The sequence below is a fragment of the Rhea pennata genome, chromosome 3 (genome assembly GCF_028389875.1).
Source record: "Rhea pennata isolate bPtePen1 chromosome 3, bPtePen1.pri, whole genome shotgun sequence".
Lineage (NCBI taxonomy): Eukaryota > Metazoa > Chordata > Aves > Rheiformes > Rheidae > Rhea > Rhea pennata.
In genome coordinates this window covers 56,273,347-56,290,772 of record NC_084665.1, presented here as the reverse complement: position 1 = coordinate 56,290,772, position 17,426 = coordinate 56,273,347, and the positions used below count along the sequence as shown (strand labels likewise).

General features: G+C 35.7%; 1 protein-coding gene across 4 annotated transcripts in view; it reads right to left on the bottom strand.

The window, feature by feature from the left end:
• Positions 1–284: 284 nt before the first annotated feature.
• Positions 285–17,426, bottom strand: part of STXBP5 (syntaxin binding protein 5) — a 122,992-nt gene continuing 105,850 nt past the window's right edge. For 2 of the 4 annotated variants that reach the window (XM_062572355.1, XM_062572357.1), the window contains 7 exons: positions 16,887–16,937; positions 12,513–12,752; positions 10,659–11,028; positions 5,093–5,258; positions 4,209–4,320; positions 1,736–1,956; positions 285–1,048 (listed from right to left, as the gene is read on the bottom strand). In XM_062572355.1, coding sequence (XP_062428339.1) covers positions 1,007–1,048; positions 1,736–1,956; positions 4,209–4,320; positions 5,093–5,258; positions 10,659–11,028; positions 12,513–12,752; positions 16,887–16,937 — 1,202 coding nt within the window. In that variant the 3' untranslated portion in view covers positions 285–1,006. The remainder of the gene's footprint in view (positions 1,049–1,735; positions 1,957–4,208; positions 4,321–5,092; positions 5,259–10,658; positions 11,029–12,512; positions 12,753–16,886; positions 16,938–17,426) is intronic. The other 2 variants (XM_062572356.1, XM_062572358.1) reach the window with 1 other exon arrangement.

Genomic DNA, 17,426 nt, shown 5'->3' with positions numbered 1-17,426 from the left:
GGCATCTATAACTTAAGTTTTAAGCGAAACCTGCAGCTATTTCAGCTATTTTAATTAATGGCTGTAAAGATACATTCTGTTAAACATTTATAAAAATTCACAGCATGAATGGAACCCACAGCCAATTCTAAATCTTATACAAACTGAACCAATAACTATTTTTGGCAAAAATTAATATTTAAATAAACAGAAGTTGAAGTATTCTCACCACAATGAAGATGTTGCCACATTTCACATTGCACAATCATAACACAAATGAAAACTCCCAGCATGACACATTCCAGTCATATTAATCACTTGACTTTTTTAATGCAAAAATTGTGTATCCTCTTGTTTTGCACTTCACAGAATATGATGTGAATACAAGAATACTAGATCAGGGGTCCAAGAAAAGACTATGCACAGGTCAACTATATATACAATTTTCAACATGAAATCTTCCAAGCTTCCAGTTTTTCTGATGAAAGAAATGACAGCGAACTTCAACTCTTCTTCAACCACAATGGTAAATATAACAAGTCCTAGAGAGGGTAGGTATATGTCAGCTACTGTCCAGTAAGACAAACAACCTTATTCCAGCTCTTGGACCCCTGATTTATTGCCTCTCCTCACAGGAGGGTATAACACTGGCAGCAATTACAATAGCACAAAAACTTTTGGCATATGAGATATTAACACAGGATTGATCCTGCATTGCCCCTGCCCATCTCACACTACGTTTTCCTTTTACCCTCTTTTCTATACGTTCAAGTTACCTGCTCTGTTCCTAACTCTCAGCTAACCAACAGCAAAGAAACACTTGAGTTTTTGTTTGTGTTTCTCTTAAATATAAAGCTCCTCAGTTAAAGCCACGACTGAGGTAAAACAGTGTGTGATTTGTGCTAGGAAACAACAGTATCCAATGATAAATGCTCCTTTAAACTTCAATGGTCCTGGCAAAAATCAATGAAAAACAGAAGATTTTTTCATCAGGACAAAATTATGCAGATGTAACTGATGAGGGTCATCAGAATTGGTACCACTTCTTGTCTTTGTACTTCAACATCATCTAAAAACAAACATAAAACCCATTTCTAGTTAGTGTTTCTATAATGTATCAAGAGGTACAATGATACAAACAAATCAAAAGCTTACAAGCTTACAAACTACAAACAGTGAGGGATCAGTGTAATGGATTTTCTAATGGTAACCTTACTGCTGATCTTACGGACTTGGAGATAAAAAGACAAATTTTGAGAGGATGGGAAGGCTGCACAGGAGCTGGAGGGTGGAAAGAGATCTACATTAACACCAGCAGGAACAGCTATCCTTTCTACTTACTGAGGAAGAAATTATTTCAGATTCATGGGATTTGCATTCAGGATCTTTCTTAAGGACTCACAGGAATGACATACAGAGCATTACCCTTAATACACCTAAATCAGTGACACATTCTTTAAATAATAGTAACTTATTTAATAACAGGCAAGTCTATTAAATATTTGCAAGTCTACATGCCACTGAGGCTGGGGGTATGTTTCAGACCAACGTACTGAACAGCAAGGACTGGTTAAATTAATACTTAACTATTAGAGGTTACATTTGACAGATAAAACTCAAGTGTCCATTATCAAGGATATTGCCTTCCTCTTTTGATATTTTTAATTTGCATTACAGTTAAAGTCAGTTGCAAAATTTGTATTTATCTGAGATAGAATCAGTTGAATGCTCTCACTTTTACATACAATGGACTCACCTCATGAGCGTGTTTAGAGAAAGAATCAGCACTGTAAAGCATGGCTGCAGTTTTTTCTTCCAGTTCTCCTAGTTTCTGTCCTCTTTCATCCAGTGCCAGCCGGGCTCGTGCTAGTTCCCCAACTACACCAGATGCAGCTCCTTTGACACCTTCAATACCTCCAGGACCTGGAATATGCTGGGCAAGACTTCTCGATGCCTTCCCAGATGCAGATTCTCCAACTAGAGGCATTTGCAAAGAAGCAAAACCAGAACAATATGGTTTTCTATCATTATTACATGAATATCACAGTAACCAGTTTATAAATAACAGATGTGATTATTTTGCACGGACACCAATCACTAAATCATAACTGTGGCTACAAAGAGCACTTGATGCTTGAAGTTACTGGAGGGCATTTAATCAAACTGAGATTTGAAAATATATTTCAAAGTTTCCAGCAATTTTATAAAACTGTAACTTCTTCACAGCCCAAGTGTGGAATTAAAACTCTCACAACAGCGCTGGCTAATATCACTGGTACCAACAGAACTGCGCTGGTGATACAGTTCTTTACAATACAGCTCATTTCACTGGGAGGGTGTTGGGAATGAGGCCAACAAAACAAGAGAACTTTTCTAATACAAGCTGTGGTCAACTCTGGAAGTGCTTTGCTGATGCATCTAGCCAGTATAACCCTACTAGCAGAAGCTTCTTATGGTGGGAGTTCAATTTTGAATTCAGATACCCCAAAGTTTGGTGTCTATGTCCCCATTACAGACACTGCAAAAGTCATCTCAAAAAAAAAAAGGAGTAATATAAATAAGTAATGTAAAACCATGTAAAGGCAGTAGAGGTAGAAGAACAACCTGTTTATCCTACAGTGAGGACCCAGGACTGGTCACCTGAGCAGCTCTCTTGACTGACTGACCCTGCTGACTACATCTCCTTTGCTCAAAATTAGATGTTATGCATATAGCTCATTCTAAATGCTTAATGGAGGTGTCAATCTTGAGCTGAACTGTATCCTCTACAGTATTTTTTTGAATGAAGGCCAAAAAAGTGTCTTAATATTTGAAAATCAAACCAAATCATCTTGTTTAAAAAAAATTTGAATTCTTTTTACTTTTAGAAATATGGTTTACATCTTTCTTGTCCTACAGCAATAACAATATTCACATAGCTAAGTTTTTTTTGAAATATTTTAGGATTTTCTGATTTCATGCTTCCAGAAAGAATGATTTTCATTTCAATTAATACTATAAAAATTCTCAGTATTGAAAACACACAAAAAGGCAACAGACTATTTCCCTATTTTGCAGACAGATCCTGCAGTGATTCTTATGTTAACTATTTCTATTTTAAAGACAGTTTCAGATGTCTTTTAACCTTCAATGAACTTATTTTCATTAGGTTTTTACTTCATTCATCAGTAATTTTTTGAAAGTTTGAGACAAAACAGGTCTTTTTATCAAAAGCCACAAAAAACCTCCTTAGACTGCGTTATAAGAAATATTTGTGACCTCTTTAAAAATAGGTCAGAAAAGCCAGCGTAAAATGGTGGAAACTTGACATCGAGTAAAAAAAAGATAACTTCTGAAGTTACAACTGTGCTTTTCTGTGGCCATGAAAAGGCAGTTTTTAAGTCATACTGACTAAATGTTTAACTTTAACATACAAGTTTCTCTAATACAGAACTTTGCTAGCGTTTCAAACTATTACACATACATAAGTGCATACGAAATTTTAAACTCTAAATATACATTGTTTATTCAACATGTACAGGCATAAGCGGTAAAGATTAATTTTTTTAATGGATAGATCAAAAGAACCTATAAAAGAAAGGACTGGCAAGGAGCCTTGCCTGCTTCAAGGGTAACATTTCAAACATCTCATGTGAAAAGGGGAACAGTATAATGACAATAAAAGATTAATAAAGCTGAAATAAAACAAGCAATGAAAAAATGACAAAGCAATAAAAATTTGGCCAAATCTGAATTCTATTATCCTACAAAAGAGCATTGAATTGAACTACCACATAGTCTTGTCCTCACTGTCATTCCTAAGCCATCTCTTCACAAATCAAATGAAGAATCCAGCAAATGAACTGGAGTAGCATTTTCATTTTGTCACTGTCTAAAAAAGTATTTTCCAGAACTAGTCTCTTTCAGTGTAGCAGTGCAAATCATGGGCAGTGCCATACACTTAAAAGACGAAGAAAAATCAGATCAGCTGTCCTATTTAATATCTTATCATCCTATCCTGAATAAATAAGGTAGAGAAGCCTGTAAGAAAACAGTAACAAATTTCTGTTACTTGTTGATAAAAGAGGGGAGGTGCAGCATATAAAACTGAAAAAGTATTTCTTCTCATTTCCTTCTTAGCTTTATCTTTGCAAATATAATGTTATATTAATATATGCAATACATTCCTCATGGTTGACCAGTCTCCCTGTGTGGAAATACCAGAATACTAAATAACACTAAAAACTTACAGAGTTCTTCTCGGTCAAGTGACTGCGCCCCACCTCCAAACAGGCCTTTAAAGAAACCTCTGTTTGGTGCTTCTGGTGTTTCTACAGGAGTGAAGAGCTCACCCAACATTTCCTTTGAAATGAAGAAGAGACACAACAAGGCATAAACTATTTCATGCACAAATTAATGGAATATTCTTTCACTTTAAAGATTTCTGCGGATTTGAATTTTAAAATGAAAATGCTTTAATAAGCATTTGGATTTGCAGTAGACAAAGCTACTTCTGAAGCAAAAAATAAAAACAGATTAGGAAATCTGTCAGAACCATCTGTTCTGATAGTTACAAGCTATTAGCTCAACACTATTTGCAAAGAAGCATGTCTGAGCATAGCTGTATTTTCCCCTTAACAATTTGGGCAATACTTCTGACCTGCTTTTGTTGAAATTATACCTGCAAATACTCATATCTATGAGTGGTATGAAAGCAGATTCTCTCTGCTATTTCAGGATTTTTTTATACAGCTTCCCCATAGAAGCACAGTTGAGAATCTTTTCGAGCCTTTAAGCACCTTGAGGTGGCACTTCCCACCGAAAGCAGTGTGCACCTTCACCCGCAGCAATTGCGCAAGGGAGCTTTGTTAACTGCACACATTAAACACTTCATACAGATAAAAAAGAAACTGTGTAAGGAACTATGCTTCAAATACCGGGGGATAAAACAGTACAATGTACAATCAGGGAAACTGATTGATTCTGAATCAGGCTCTACACTGTGGGAAAATTAAAGTATGATATACTTTGGCCTTCAACAAACTCGATTACTGTGAAAGCATCATGAATTTAGAACCGGGATCTTCAGGAGATATTTATGTTAGAAGACAGTAAATTTGTTTTTACTCATTACCTGAAGATTTTCACAAGTTTCTTGACTGTAGGTGAGCCTCTGTATTTCAGTTGGTGAGACAAGATAGAGCGCTTGTCCATTATTGGTGAAGCAGAATGTTCTGGCTATCCGCATATTTGTGAGTGGCAGGTAATATACATCCAACAAGGGCCTTAAACTTGGCAAACTTAAGGAAAGAATTAAAAAATCATTAAATATAGCAAGACTGTCTAATATTGATCAAATCATTGCAATTTGTAAACCACAACATATCATTTTCCATACACCCATTCCATTGTCTGAGTAAGTGCAGCTTAAACACGACATCATGTAATGCGATTACAAGATTTCAGAAAATAAATATGAAATCTTCAAGGCAGCATCTCAGAAATGAAACTTGGACATCTGCATCACAAATGCAGTTGAAAGTATCATTTAAATGATTCTCTAAATCATGCAAAACAAATACAACTAAAGTATTACTCAATAATCAAAGTATTTTAGTAAGTATTTGCCAAGAATTTTCCCCTTTACATATAATTACATATTCTGTTTCTTCTCTCAGGTGAATAATTCTGCCTTGACTAAAAATAAAGTCTGAAGGAATGTGCTAGGGAATACTTGGAAATACATAAGGGAGATATTTTAAAAGGGAAACAGAATTCAGTAACCTAAACACAACAATTTTGCAAATTCATGTCCTTCCTTTTTTGGTTGGCTACGTATTTAAGATGAAAATCTCTTAAAGCAAATTTTGCTTACCAGGTATTTTCTATTTCTGCACATCTAACTGCAGTATTTACTGCAGCAAGCTACTGAGGAACAGATGCAGCAGACCCAGGCTGTAACAATGTTCTTGCTACCGAACATTCCTCTCCCTCAAGGTAATAAAAAAATGGAAATAAGAAATGACCGATCACCTAATGTCTTGTTAAATAGAATCTAAAGTGAACCATTACCTCAGAAATATTCCCTGTGAAATTTTTGTAAAAGTAGAACTTGCAAAAGAGCTTAGCTGCACTAGCATCAATAATATATTAAGCAGCTTCTTCTGCAGATACCATCTGAGTAAGATTATTATTCCTAGAGACTAAAAAGAGTAAGGGGGCAAAATGAAGCAGAAAGCAATAAAAAAATAAAGGGAGAAAGTAACAGCAATAATAAGCAATTTTTCCCTCCCTAATGTACAATAAAAGATTTCTAAAAATTATGCTTACATTTTACAGATTGCTTCCTAGAAACATATTTCACTTATGACAGACAGGAAGTAGGACAGGTAACACAACTTTAGAAACAATTCTACAGGTGTGAAATAAAAAGCACTATTGCCTTGGAAGTCCACCATCCAGCAGTAACTTGGCTGCCTTGCATATATCTAAAGTAGCAATATTCCTAAGAGTGAATTAGTGAGAGGAGACTGCCAGGCTTTGGATTGACTGAGGCATAAGACATCCTTACAGCTTCAAGACAAATCACAGCATTATACCACTTAGAACAGGCAGGACCTCAGTGACAGCGTTTTCAGAGCAGTAAATGAATCTGCAGCGTTAGCTGATCTGCAAGGTACTTATATCAGCTTCAAGCAGAATGGCAAGTCCCGTTTAACTTTGTTATCACTTGATACGTATTCCATGGGAATACCTGGATACGACACAACGCTCTGGCAACTTGACACAGAGCCCAGTAAGTTCACCTCACAGCAGCGAGTCACGTCTTCTCAGGTCGGTCACCAGTCTGACCCTCACTTGGCAAGCCAACGCGGCTGCCACCAGAAATAACCATTTCAAAGAAGAAATTAATGCTGTTCTAATAAACTCTGGTGCCACAACAGAAGAGCCTTTTTAAGTCAGTGGAGGGCTGACAGAGTGGTTAACACTTGGGAGGTAACTTCCCTGTGTATTGTAACGATTCAAAGCAGGTACTTAAGTTAGCAGACTATCTTCGAACTTCTGATCTGCAGAAGAGGCAGGAAGCTACATAGATCTGTGGCCCTGTTATCATCAGCGGCCAACATGAACACAGAAGACTAAAAACTTGTCACCTTAGATACGCAGTAAAATCTGAGATTTTAATTATAGATTGTACAGAAACACAGCCTTTTGCAGAAACTTAAAGAACTTGCTTAATAAAAACAGAGCTTTTCTTTTTACATAAATACTAGCGTTTGGTTTCTTTCAAAAAGATTTAGACAGCCAGCAAAAAAACAAGTATAAATGCAAGTTGTGGCCTAAAAGGCAGTGAAAATATTAATTCTCGCATTCATTACAGTGTATGGTAATCAATACCATAGCATTGTGTATACTGAATATTGATGGAGAAGCCTGTAGCAATGGATCCACGGCTACAGAAATCAACTGTTCATATGGATGGACGGTAGACTGCAAGTATCTTTCACTTTGTAAGAAAGAATAATTATAAAACCTGTCAGCAGTAAGAACCTTGTCTGTATTTTTCAGAATAATTCAAACTGGTTTCAACTCTGAATATTTTGTTTAGTTCTCAATGCCAATCTCAATAAGAAGTTTTTTTGTGCTGAAATGATTAAAAAGCAAAACATGTACAGATCTGTTCAAAATATGGTTTATAAGAAAAACATCTAACATTTGCAAACTAGGGCTTCTGAGCATAGATTAAAAAGAAGCATCTGAAAACTCAAGACATCTTTTATGTTTTTTTTTTTTTTTGAAAGATAACTAAGAGTTTTATTCTGCAGTCATTTTTATTTTAAGCATCCCAATACGTCGATCACCCTGGCAGCTGACATACATAACCAAACATAACCAAAAGACTGTCTCAGATAGGAGGGAAACACTTTTCACATATTGCTCTCACACCCATGGATTAATAGGAAGACCAGGTTAGTTCCACACTCCGTTTGCTGGTTCTGTCCGTGTATTGAAAGATTACCTTCCCCGTGCATCCTCCCCAAGCCCCCCTTCCAACCCCCCAAATAGTGTTGCCATTTCTTACAATATTACTAACAACTCTGCATATTTCCAGCTATAGCTGCATGTACTTGAGAAGCTTCAAAGACCTGCAGTAACTCACGGCGAATCTGCAGAGGCGGGCAAGCCCTGCAAACCTGTACTCTGAACTCACCAGAAGTATTACCACAGGCACGCACTGAATCCGAAATTCCCTGACTTTGAGCAGAAACTCTTTGCTCATTCCCAGGGTTACACTAATACACCTATGCCTGTTCTGAGGCTGGCTCCTGGCTGGCCAAGGGCAGCTGGGGAACAGTAAGCTTGTGACTCCATGCAAAAATGCAGTGGAAACATCTCACAACCAGAGGGATAAGAGGGGATAAATGCAGCACACTGGACTTTTTGAAACTACTGTGTTTTAGTTGAAAAGTGCTAGGAGATGGTAGATAAAATGTAGGGACCTTGGTTTGGAAGGGGAAGAAAAAAAGATTTTTTTAAAAAACCAATTTCCCGAATTATTGCTTGCTAATTATTACTTGCCTCATGATTTCTGACTTGCAAAGTTAATGGTATTAAGGAAGAATGAGATGTCTTTCATAATATGTTAATACGGTACCACCAATTCAAAGAATTTGCAAATTGCAAAACAATACCAATTTTTGTTAGATTTAGTTTAGAGTGATAAAAATGAATTTACTTCAAGGATATTCCTTGCTGGAAGTGCTTACTCGTTCTCTAGAAAAAATAACCACTATATTTTCTCCTCAAGTCTGACATACTAGCACTCAGTTGAGATTTAATTTAGTGTATGCACTCTGTAATGTACATGCACTAAACATAATAAACTCTCTACGGGTTTTACATGGAGGAAAAAAGTATATGATAGCTAAAAACTATTAAGTTCAGCTTCAATTAGGAAAAAATAATGCTTGCCAATCAAACTACCCTTGACTGCTGTTTTTCTTCTTTCCCTGTAGCTTCATTCCTTTCTGTCTCTCTTCTCTCTCCTCCCCTTCTTCCATGCATTTCCTTCCCTCTAGAAAACTCTAATTATCACTATCTGTGGGCTATACTCAAAATTTTCTTCTTCTGTATAGAAGTCTAAAAAATCAGTAATAAAATACATCAATTAATATAGACACTGGAGTGCTACAACAAGGCTTCAGAATAACTGAAGGGTGGAGAAGTGGATCTTTCCAGAGGCCACTGTTGCAGGTTGTATCCATATCTAGGAGACAGCACTGCATCAGTTATGTATTCGATTTTTTTTATTTTAAAGAATCATGAACTACAGTTGTTTAAAACAAAAGCTCAGACTGAGTATAATCATTAAGTGTAATGCGGGCAACAAATATATTAGATGTACCAGATCCACAGCCATGTGTTTGATATTCTGATTTCCTATGACATGCTTATGTATTTTGACTCCTCCAAATTTAATTGAACCCTCTCGTACATGAAAATTATCTCATTTGCATTGCTCCCATAGGAGACATTAGACTTTGATGGAAAAACGCACTCCAACTTCTCTAAAATATTTCACAGTAAGACTTCTGTAAATACAGAAATTATTTACATAAATATCTGGAGAATTACATTTATGTTGGACATTATTATATTCGGAAAATGACTAAGAGAAGACTACACTACAAAAGGTCAGTCATGTTCAAATACATGGTGCTCTACTAGCAAGATGAGCAGCATTTTCAAGAGATGTTTAAAACATATGCAGGAATACAGAGCATATTGAGTTACCAACAGATATAACAACCAAGAGTTATTTTTAATTATATGTGAACTTTAGTTTTATTCCTAACAATTTCCTGAAGAAGTGATTCTGTGAAGTGAGTAGCTATTTATAGAACTTCCTCATTTGAATGCTTGATTTCACAACCTTAAAAATAACCTTTTATAAGTTTTACTGGCACAATTTTATAATGCAGTGTTCCATACTCATCCATTCATGAGTAATGGCAAAAAAAAATGTAGATGTAGGATATAGCTATACACAATTTTTTTTTCTACTGCTGTACAGAAGAAAATAGGATTTGCAAAAAGATAAGTAAAAATTACATAGGTGATGTATAAGTACCTTCAAACATTTCTTTACATAAGCTTAAAATCATTACTGCTACCCTTTATTTTAGATGACTCATTCCTATACTACAACTGCTAACAATTAATCTTCACCTTTATAGCCTGAATTTAAGGCCTTTGACACATGAGCAGGCTACACTGCAAAACAAAAAACTTCATGCATGAGTATAAGCAAACGGCACCAAAGCAGCTTCACAAAAATATACTGAGCTGTGGTAAGTGAGAGTCTGCTTCAAGGTCCTTTTGTCCATAAAGGAGTAAATTTGTGTTTGAAACAATTTTCATCAGTTCCAGGACCTATATCACATGTTCAGAACTCTCTCCACTTGTTAAGTCAGGATAGCTTGAGTTAAAACAGTAACCTTGTCCATGTGTTAAAGGGCTAATAAACCAGAATATAAAATTAAAATTAAACATTTCCAAGATTTTTAAGGTTTATCAACTTGAATGAATGAACATTTCTTTGTTTTATTGATATTTTTATGAAAAAGGAAAATTTTTATCTAGAAGATAAAGGCTCATTTTTGGTTTTAAATATTTAATTTACTATTAAACAGTCTTACCTAAAAGTCATAATATGTCCATTGGCACAGAAACATGCAAGGCAGATACTGTTACTCAATGCCACTATATCTCCACGAAGAACAAAAGAAGTCTCTGTTATGTTTTGCTTATAAATACAGTTCTGAGATGGCAGTGAGATAACTTTTGCTTGCTTTTCAGAACATATCACTGCATACTGGTTTTCACTGATTTCCTGAGAGGAAGAGGGGGACACTGAGACAGGTCGCCGCTTTTTCAATTTATCTTTTTCATCTTTATCTTCAGAAACATTGTGTTCTCTCCAGGGTTCATGTGCTGGTGGGACTAAAGATCCTGTTGTATCCAGAAAAGCCATTCTCAAGATCGCCCCTTTTAGCCTCAGAATGGTTCCTAGGACACAGAAGTTGAGCAGATTTCTAAAATAGTTCTCCTAAATTGTCTTTCAAGCTACAAATACTCTTTTTAAAAAAATCTAGCAAAAGAAAGATGAAATAAGAGTTGAGACTTGCCTCTGTAACAAAACTCAGACTTACCAAAACCTCTTGTTAATCCGAAAACCATTGAAGCACATGCAAGAGCACATACCTACGCAAGAAAATGTTAAATCTGTTTTCAAGGGCTAAGGGTATGCATACACTCCATTAACCTCAACAGAAATGTGCACATTTATTAAAAGAACCAAGCTGGAATGCATATTCATATTAAAGTTCAGTGTCACAAATACAACTCACTTCATTCCCTCCTGAAGGGTACACTGTGTGCTTAGTATCTACAACAAATCCTATTAGTCAAAGGTGAGCATTTCCTTTTTCTTCAAAGAAATAAGCAATTTTTTTTTTTGTTCTGCAGTTTTCACTTTAGTCCAATTTTCTCTAGCATAAAATCAAAGACGAAAAGAGTTTTGCTTCATCACTGTTTAAATCACATCTCTGTGTGCCGTATCTCAGGCCAGTATTTTTTATTATTATTTTACTCCAGTGTTTAATACAATCCAAGTAGAAACATGAACATTTGCTAAGTACAAAAGAAATCACACAAAGCAGTATTTTCCAAGGTCTAAGCTGCAGATTCAGGGATTCAACATACTGCTCTGTCTGCAGCCTTGCCTTTACAATAAAACATTACTAAATCTGACTACTATTGCCAAGCCCATACTAGAGAAACACAAATCAAATACAGTTTAGTGGCCAAACAATTCCAATCAGATTTAGCATTGCAATTTGCACGTCCAGAAAACATCTCAGTTTAAAGGGGAAGTATGCAGCATATGCTGCATGACACAGTGGTAGTAGGAAAGATAAATCTATGCCTAACAAAGTATATTTGATATAATATCCCTATTTGTACAGCATTTTGCAAACCATTAATGCGTAATTGCTATGAAATCAGCTGCTGTGGTTCAGAAATACAAGCCACAAGATGTCCTACAGGAATCCAAAGGAATATTTATCACTGGTATTTAATAATAGTTGTTAAATATACAATCTTAATTCCCTTTTCATGATGCAGTAAAGTTGAAAGTTTCCTAACTTGTGATTAAAAATCAAGCACCTAAAATACTCTTCTGCTATCTCTGTTTAAAAGTTGTCATGTACTATGTTAAAGTTAGATATCATGCTTTCAAGTACGCATTAAAGTGATATTTTTATATTATATAAAACCTTATTTTAAATTTTACAACTGTATTTAAAACTCTCGTACTCAAGTTATCAATCTAGATTGCTAACTTCTACTAGCTAGATCAATGAACTATATATTAATTGCCAATTAATCCATAATCGAGAACAAGAGTTCCTCAGGAAAAAATAAGAGACATATCAAGGTCAACAATGATAATCTAGCAAAGTAATTTAGCCCGTCTACTTTGTACATACCACTAGGAGAAACAATTACTGGCTGAAGAAGTCTTTGCTCGCCTCCTGGGGGTAAGTTCAGCACAATGACAAGCACTGTACCCAGAGTGGTTCCAACCCAAAGGCATGGGGAAGGTGATGTATCAGCCTTTCTTGTGAAAGTCTCACAAAAATGAAGAGCTGAAATTGCCTCGCGTGATTCTTTATCAATGCTAGTAACACTAGAACTCCGGGATCGACTGAAAGAGTTGTCCTTGACATCTGAAAACAAATCAGTATTAATTAAAAATCATGTCAAAACATAGGGATTAAGAAAAATCAGACTTACTTTTGTTTTTAGCATGAAGTACATATTAACTATGAACTCTACTGATTTTTATTTTATTAGTACTTTACTTCTTTAATTACCTCTCATTTTGGCCTAATTTTCTAAGCTCTATCCTGAACAAAACACCCAATTTTTCACTTCAGGGGTAGCCATTAGGCAATTGTCACGAACTATTGCTGTGTATGTTTCTGCCTCTTGGGACAAAGAATAACAGTCATCATTGAACAGGAGGAGTCCTTTAAAAAACAAATTTACAAGCCTCCTTGCTGATTATCTTTCTGGCTGATAGATCAGATTAGAGCTGTTGGCTCACAAGGAACATGGTTTAATAATCTGAAGATGCAACTATTTTAGTTTAAGAACCCGAGCAACATCCAGACAGCAATGGGTCATGACCTGTAATGACTCCCAATAACATTGTCCAACTTTACGAAATTCTGTGTGAGGAAGTCTAGTAGATTATTTACATACACCTGAACTGTTAGTAAGTCAAGTATGCAATGCTACCAAATGCTGTCTGGCACAGGTATGCAAATCTGAAGATTTCCATCTTGAATACTGCTCAAAGTGGTATTCATAAATTTTTCAGGAAGTCTCACTCATTGTTTAGCAAATAAGATTATCAGAACAGAGGGTGAATTCTAGTATTAACTGCTGCTTCATTTTAGTTGTGCACTATTTTTATGTATTGTCTGTACATGTGGTGATATTTAACATGCCAACACTTCTGAATTTATCTAGGCACTCATGAATTAATGCAAACTTTACTTTCCCAACACATCATTCCAACATTTTTGCACAAGACAACCCTTACTCATATAAGTTTGATATAACTTACATCATAACATTTGAAAATGAAGATTATTATTTTGGATATTTGGGTAGGGTATGGATGCAACTGGCAATTCTTTACCAGAATGGAGTTAAATAACAATAACTATATACTTTCTGGAAGTGCCATTATGCCAACTTCACTAAATTGCCGCAAAAATTTCTGTAAAGCATCTGAAATACATTCAAAAAGGCATACAAGCTATATTTCAACTGATTAAATACAGACCTCTAGTCGACTTAAACAGTGAATTTCTCAGATGAGACTTGTCTCATTCCAAAGACAGAAATACTACTCTCCTGACCAAATCTAGTCAAATGTAAATCCAAGGATTATAAAAGGAACCTAGGTAAATCAGCTCAGATGTAAACATCCTAATCTTTTACATTTAAGAACACTGGAAAAGAATCAAATCCATTCCATGCCTTATTTGAATAAAGATCTTTCCCCTTTTCCTGAGAAAAATAAAGGTTATTGTAACAGACATAAAATTAAATGTGCATTTCTTGAGTTGCAACTGGCTGAATATTTGACAAGCATGTGTACAAATGCCAGAAGTATTGGAATGAAGAGAAAAAACACCCCCAAGTAACTGGTCAGACAGTATTGGTATTCTGGAGAGTGGATAGCTCACTCAGAAAAGAGAACAGGGGGTAAAAAGTTGAACTGCATTAGTGCGTATTATTTAGCCTGAAGTCAAGAAAGAATCTATGGCTTGTTCATGGATTAGTTCCAGATGGAAAGGAAGCAGCAATGGGGTGATGACTCACTAAAGTATACCACTTAATCAGAAGGGTAGAAGATGAAGCTCTCTTGTACAACTGAACCAAAGGACCTAGTGGTAATGGTACCTTAATCATTGGATTACAACAATGAAAAGCAATGGTATAATGTAGGCAGCCCAACTGGTTTATGTTGAAGATAACTTGTTTTAGAAAGTGGAGGAAAAATACAGGATCAAATATTTTAGATTTTGTTATGGCTAATTAGGGAGGAAAGGAGGATGTCAATGATCTAAAGACAGAACGGTAATTTGAAAGAGACTATGATCATGGAAGAGTTGGGTTCAGGAAGCCAAGAAAAGAAATAAGAGAAAGTGATAAGGACAGCAAACTTGTGAAGAAAGCATTTCAGCTATTTCCTAGAGCCAGCAAACACGGTCACAGAAATGACCAAGAAAATATGAGCAAGCTGACAATCACTGAAACACACTATGCACAAACTATACCACTAGGAGAAAGGACAGGAAGTAAAGCCACAGCAAAAAATACTATTATTATTGCCTAAGTAAGTTTCTTCGGGACCTAAAAAACTTAAAAGCATTGTATATGGAATAAAATGATGCATATATGTACAGAAATGTGCATACAGATAAAAATCAAGCAAGACTGTTATAATTGGGAAGGAACAAAGTATTTTATGAATATGCCAAAAGTGAGATGGCAACAAAACCCTCCCCCTTTTCCCCAGTTTACTTATTGCAGTAGAAAGAATATCAAATTCTAGATGATGTGGAAAATGCTGAAATGGCTTCAGCATCCTCTTTTCTCTAGACTTCATGAAAGGTTGAAGACAATCGCTTCTAAATAGTTAACGTTTAACAGAGTTGGGACTGAAATAACAATAGGAGGAGGAGAAGTTGGATAATATGTAAGACTATAAGTGTTTTTCAGTTTGCAAGGTCTGATAAAATTCACCCTAAACTGAAATTATCCTTAAACCATTAGTAAGTATACTAGAAGAACACACACAGATTGTCAATAGACAAGTGGCCAATACGGCCACAGCTGAATCCTCCCCAGTCCCAGACATGAGGTATCTAGAAAGATGAGAAAAACTCAAAAAATCCAGAGGAGTAACATAAACCACTCTAGATTTAGACACCATGACATATAAAAAATGAAAAGGAATTAAATATTGTAAAAAAATGTATCAGCAAAAATGAAGATTAAAAAATGACATAAGTTTTCAATGCCACAAAAGTTGGCTAACAAAAAGGTAGGAAGCACTTGTTATCCATGTTCACTGTGAGAAAGATAAGGAAAAAACTTAAGTTAATATGGAAGCAAAGATTTAATTTGGATTCAGGAAATGTGTATGATTATAAAAACACTAGAAGTTTGTGCCTGGGATTTTTCTTGAAACATATTTATTGGAGGCTCATGCATACATTAGAGGTTAAATAGTCAGTCATCTGGATCCTTGCCATAGGAATGGATTAAAAGATCTCTGGAGGTTCCTTCCAACTTCACATTTCTCTGAGTGGAGCAAGCTGTAAACTTAAATCAGGGTGGTCCAATTCTAAGGTTTCAGGATATCTCAGTCCCATCCACTCTTCACCCACTGATAGCAGCAGTTGTCAAATACACTGTTCTGCAGCTGCCACAGTCTGATCCAGATCTGTCTTCTACAGGGGTTGTGGTAGGGACTCTGCTGCGGGAGGGGGAGGCAGCTGTGGCAGACAGAAGGCAGCTTTCAGTATTCAGGCTGCATCTACTGCTGTAGGTCTACAGCTGTCCTTCATCGTCTTTAGGGAAAGAGGCAGGGGAGCTGGATCTGATCTACAAGCTGGCAGTCAAATTCTGATGACAAAGAACTAAAAAAAAAAATCTATTCATGTGTATGCTGTTTTATTTATGCAATGTAATGACCTTTAGTACTAGAAGTTTTACAACTGAACTGCTCATTACGCAAGTACTGTACTTTTTCAAAAAAATGAAATTCTCATAGACTGGTAACAGCCGTATATTATTTTCATTTATACAGAGACAATTTCATTTATACAAGACAATTAACATTCTTAATTGTCCCATGTCCCAACTTTCTGCTGAATAAATCTCAACATGCCCTGTTATTCCTAAAATACCTAATTTTTCAACTTAAATTTTACCAGGCAGTTCTAAACAGGCAAGCTCTTTTCCTTACAATACGTTACCTGTTTATTCCCACTTTCGCTATCATAGCACTACTGTTAAAGTGAGAATGACAGACACCTAAAAATTAGAACAAAAGTGTGATAAGCCATGTACAAAATTTGCAGGCTTACCTTATGATGGCAGCAATGAGATTTTGTGCCTGAGAGGCCCCAAAAAGAGTGGAATTAAAATTTTAGTTCTACACTTGAGTAAATGCAATTTAAAGTCATGATATTTTATGTAATTTAGGACTCTTACTTCAATGTACTTGCATTCTGTAAAACAGTTCAATAAAAATAAAATCAACTATGTAAACTTACCTAAATCAGGCTTTAACTCAGTTGGCAAACTTAGCTTCCTGGACATCTTTGCTGAAAAGTGAAGTATATCTTTTTTTTAAAGAAAAAGAAACATGATTCTGCTGGCCTTTACTTGCCTCTTTCCAAATATTTAATACATCATTGCTTATTACATTATTAAAGCACTTAACAGGAATTCTACTACAGCAGAACTTGACTCTTAGGAGTGAGAGGTGCAAGGTGAAAAATGGAAGATATCAATCCTCCCCCCCAACATTTACAATTTTTGCCAAACTTCATTTCCCCTCAGGCATCAGAGAGAACCTGACAGATTGGATTAACTTTGCTTTGGCACAAACCCAAGCTTTATCTCCCCTCACCTGAGGGGACTATGCATACTTGGCTAATGCAATAAAGTGCACTGAAATTTTTGTAAACATCCCATCCACTCTTCTTCTGCCTTACTTTCTGATCAAACCCAAGAGAGTTAAAATAGAGAAAAGAGGAAATTTTAATTATACCAAACATTTTAATGTAAATGCATAAAACAAGCATCTGGGA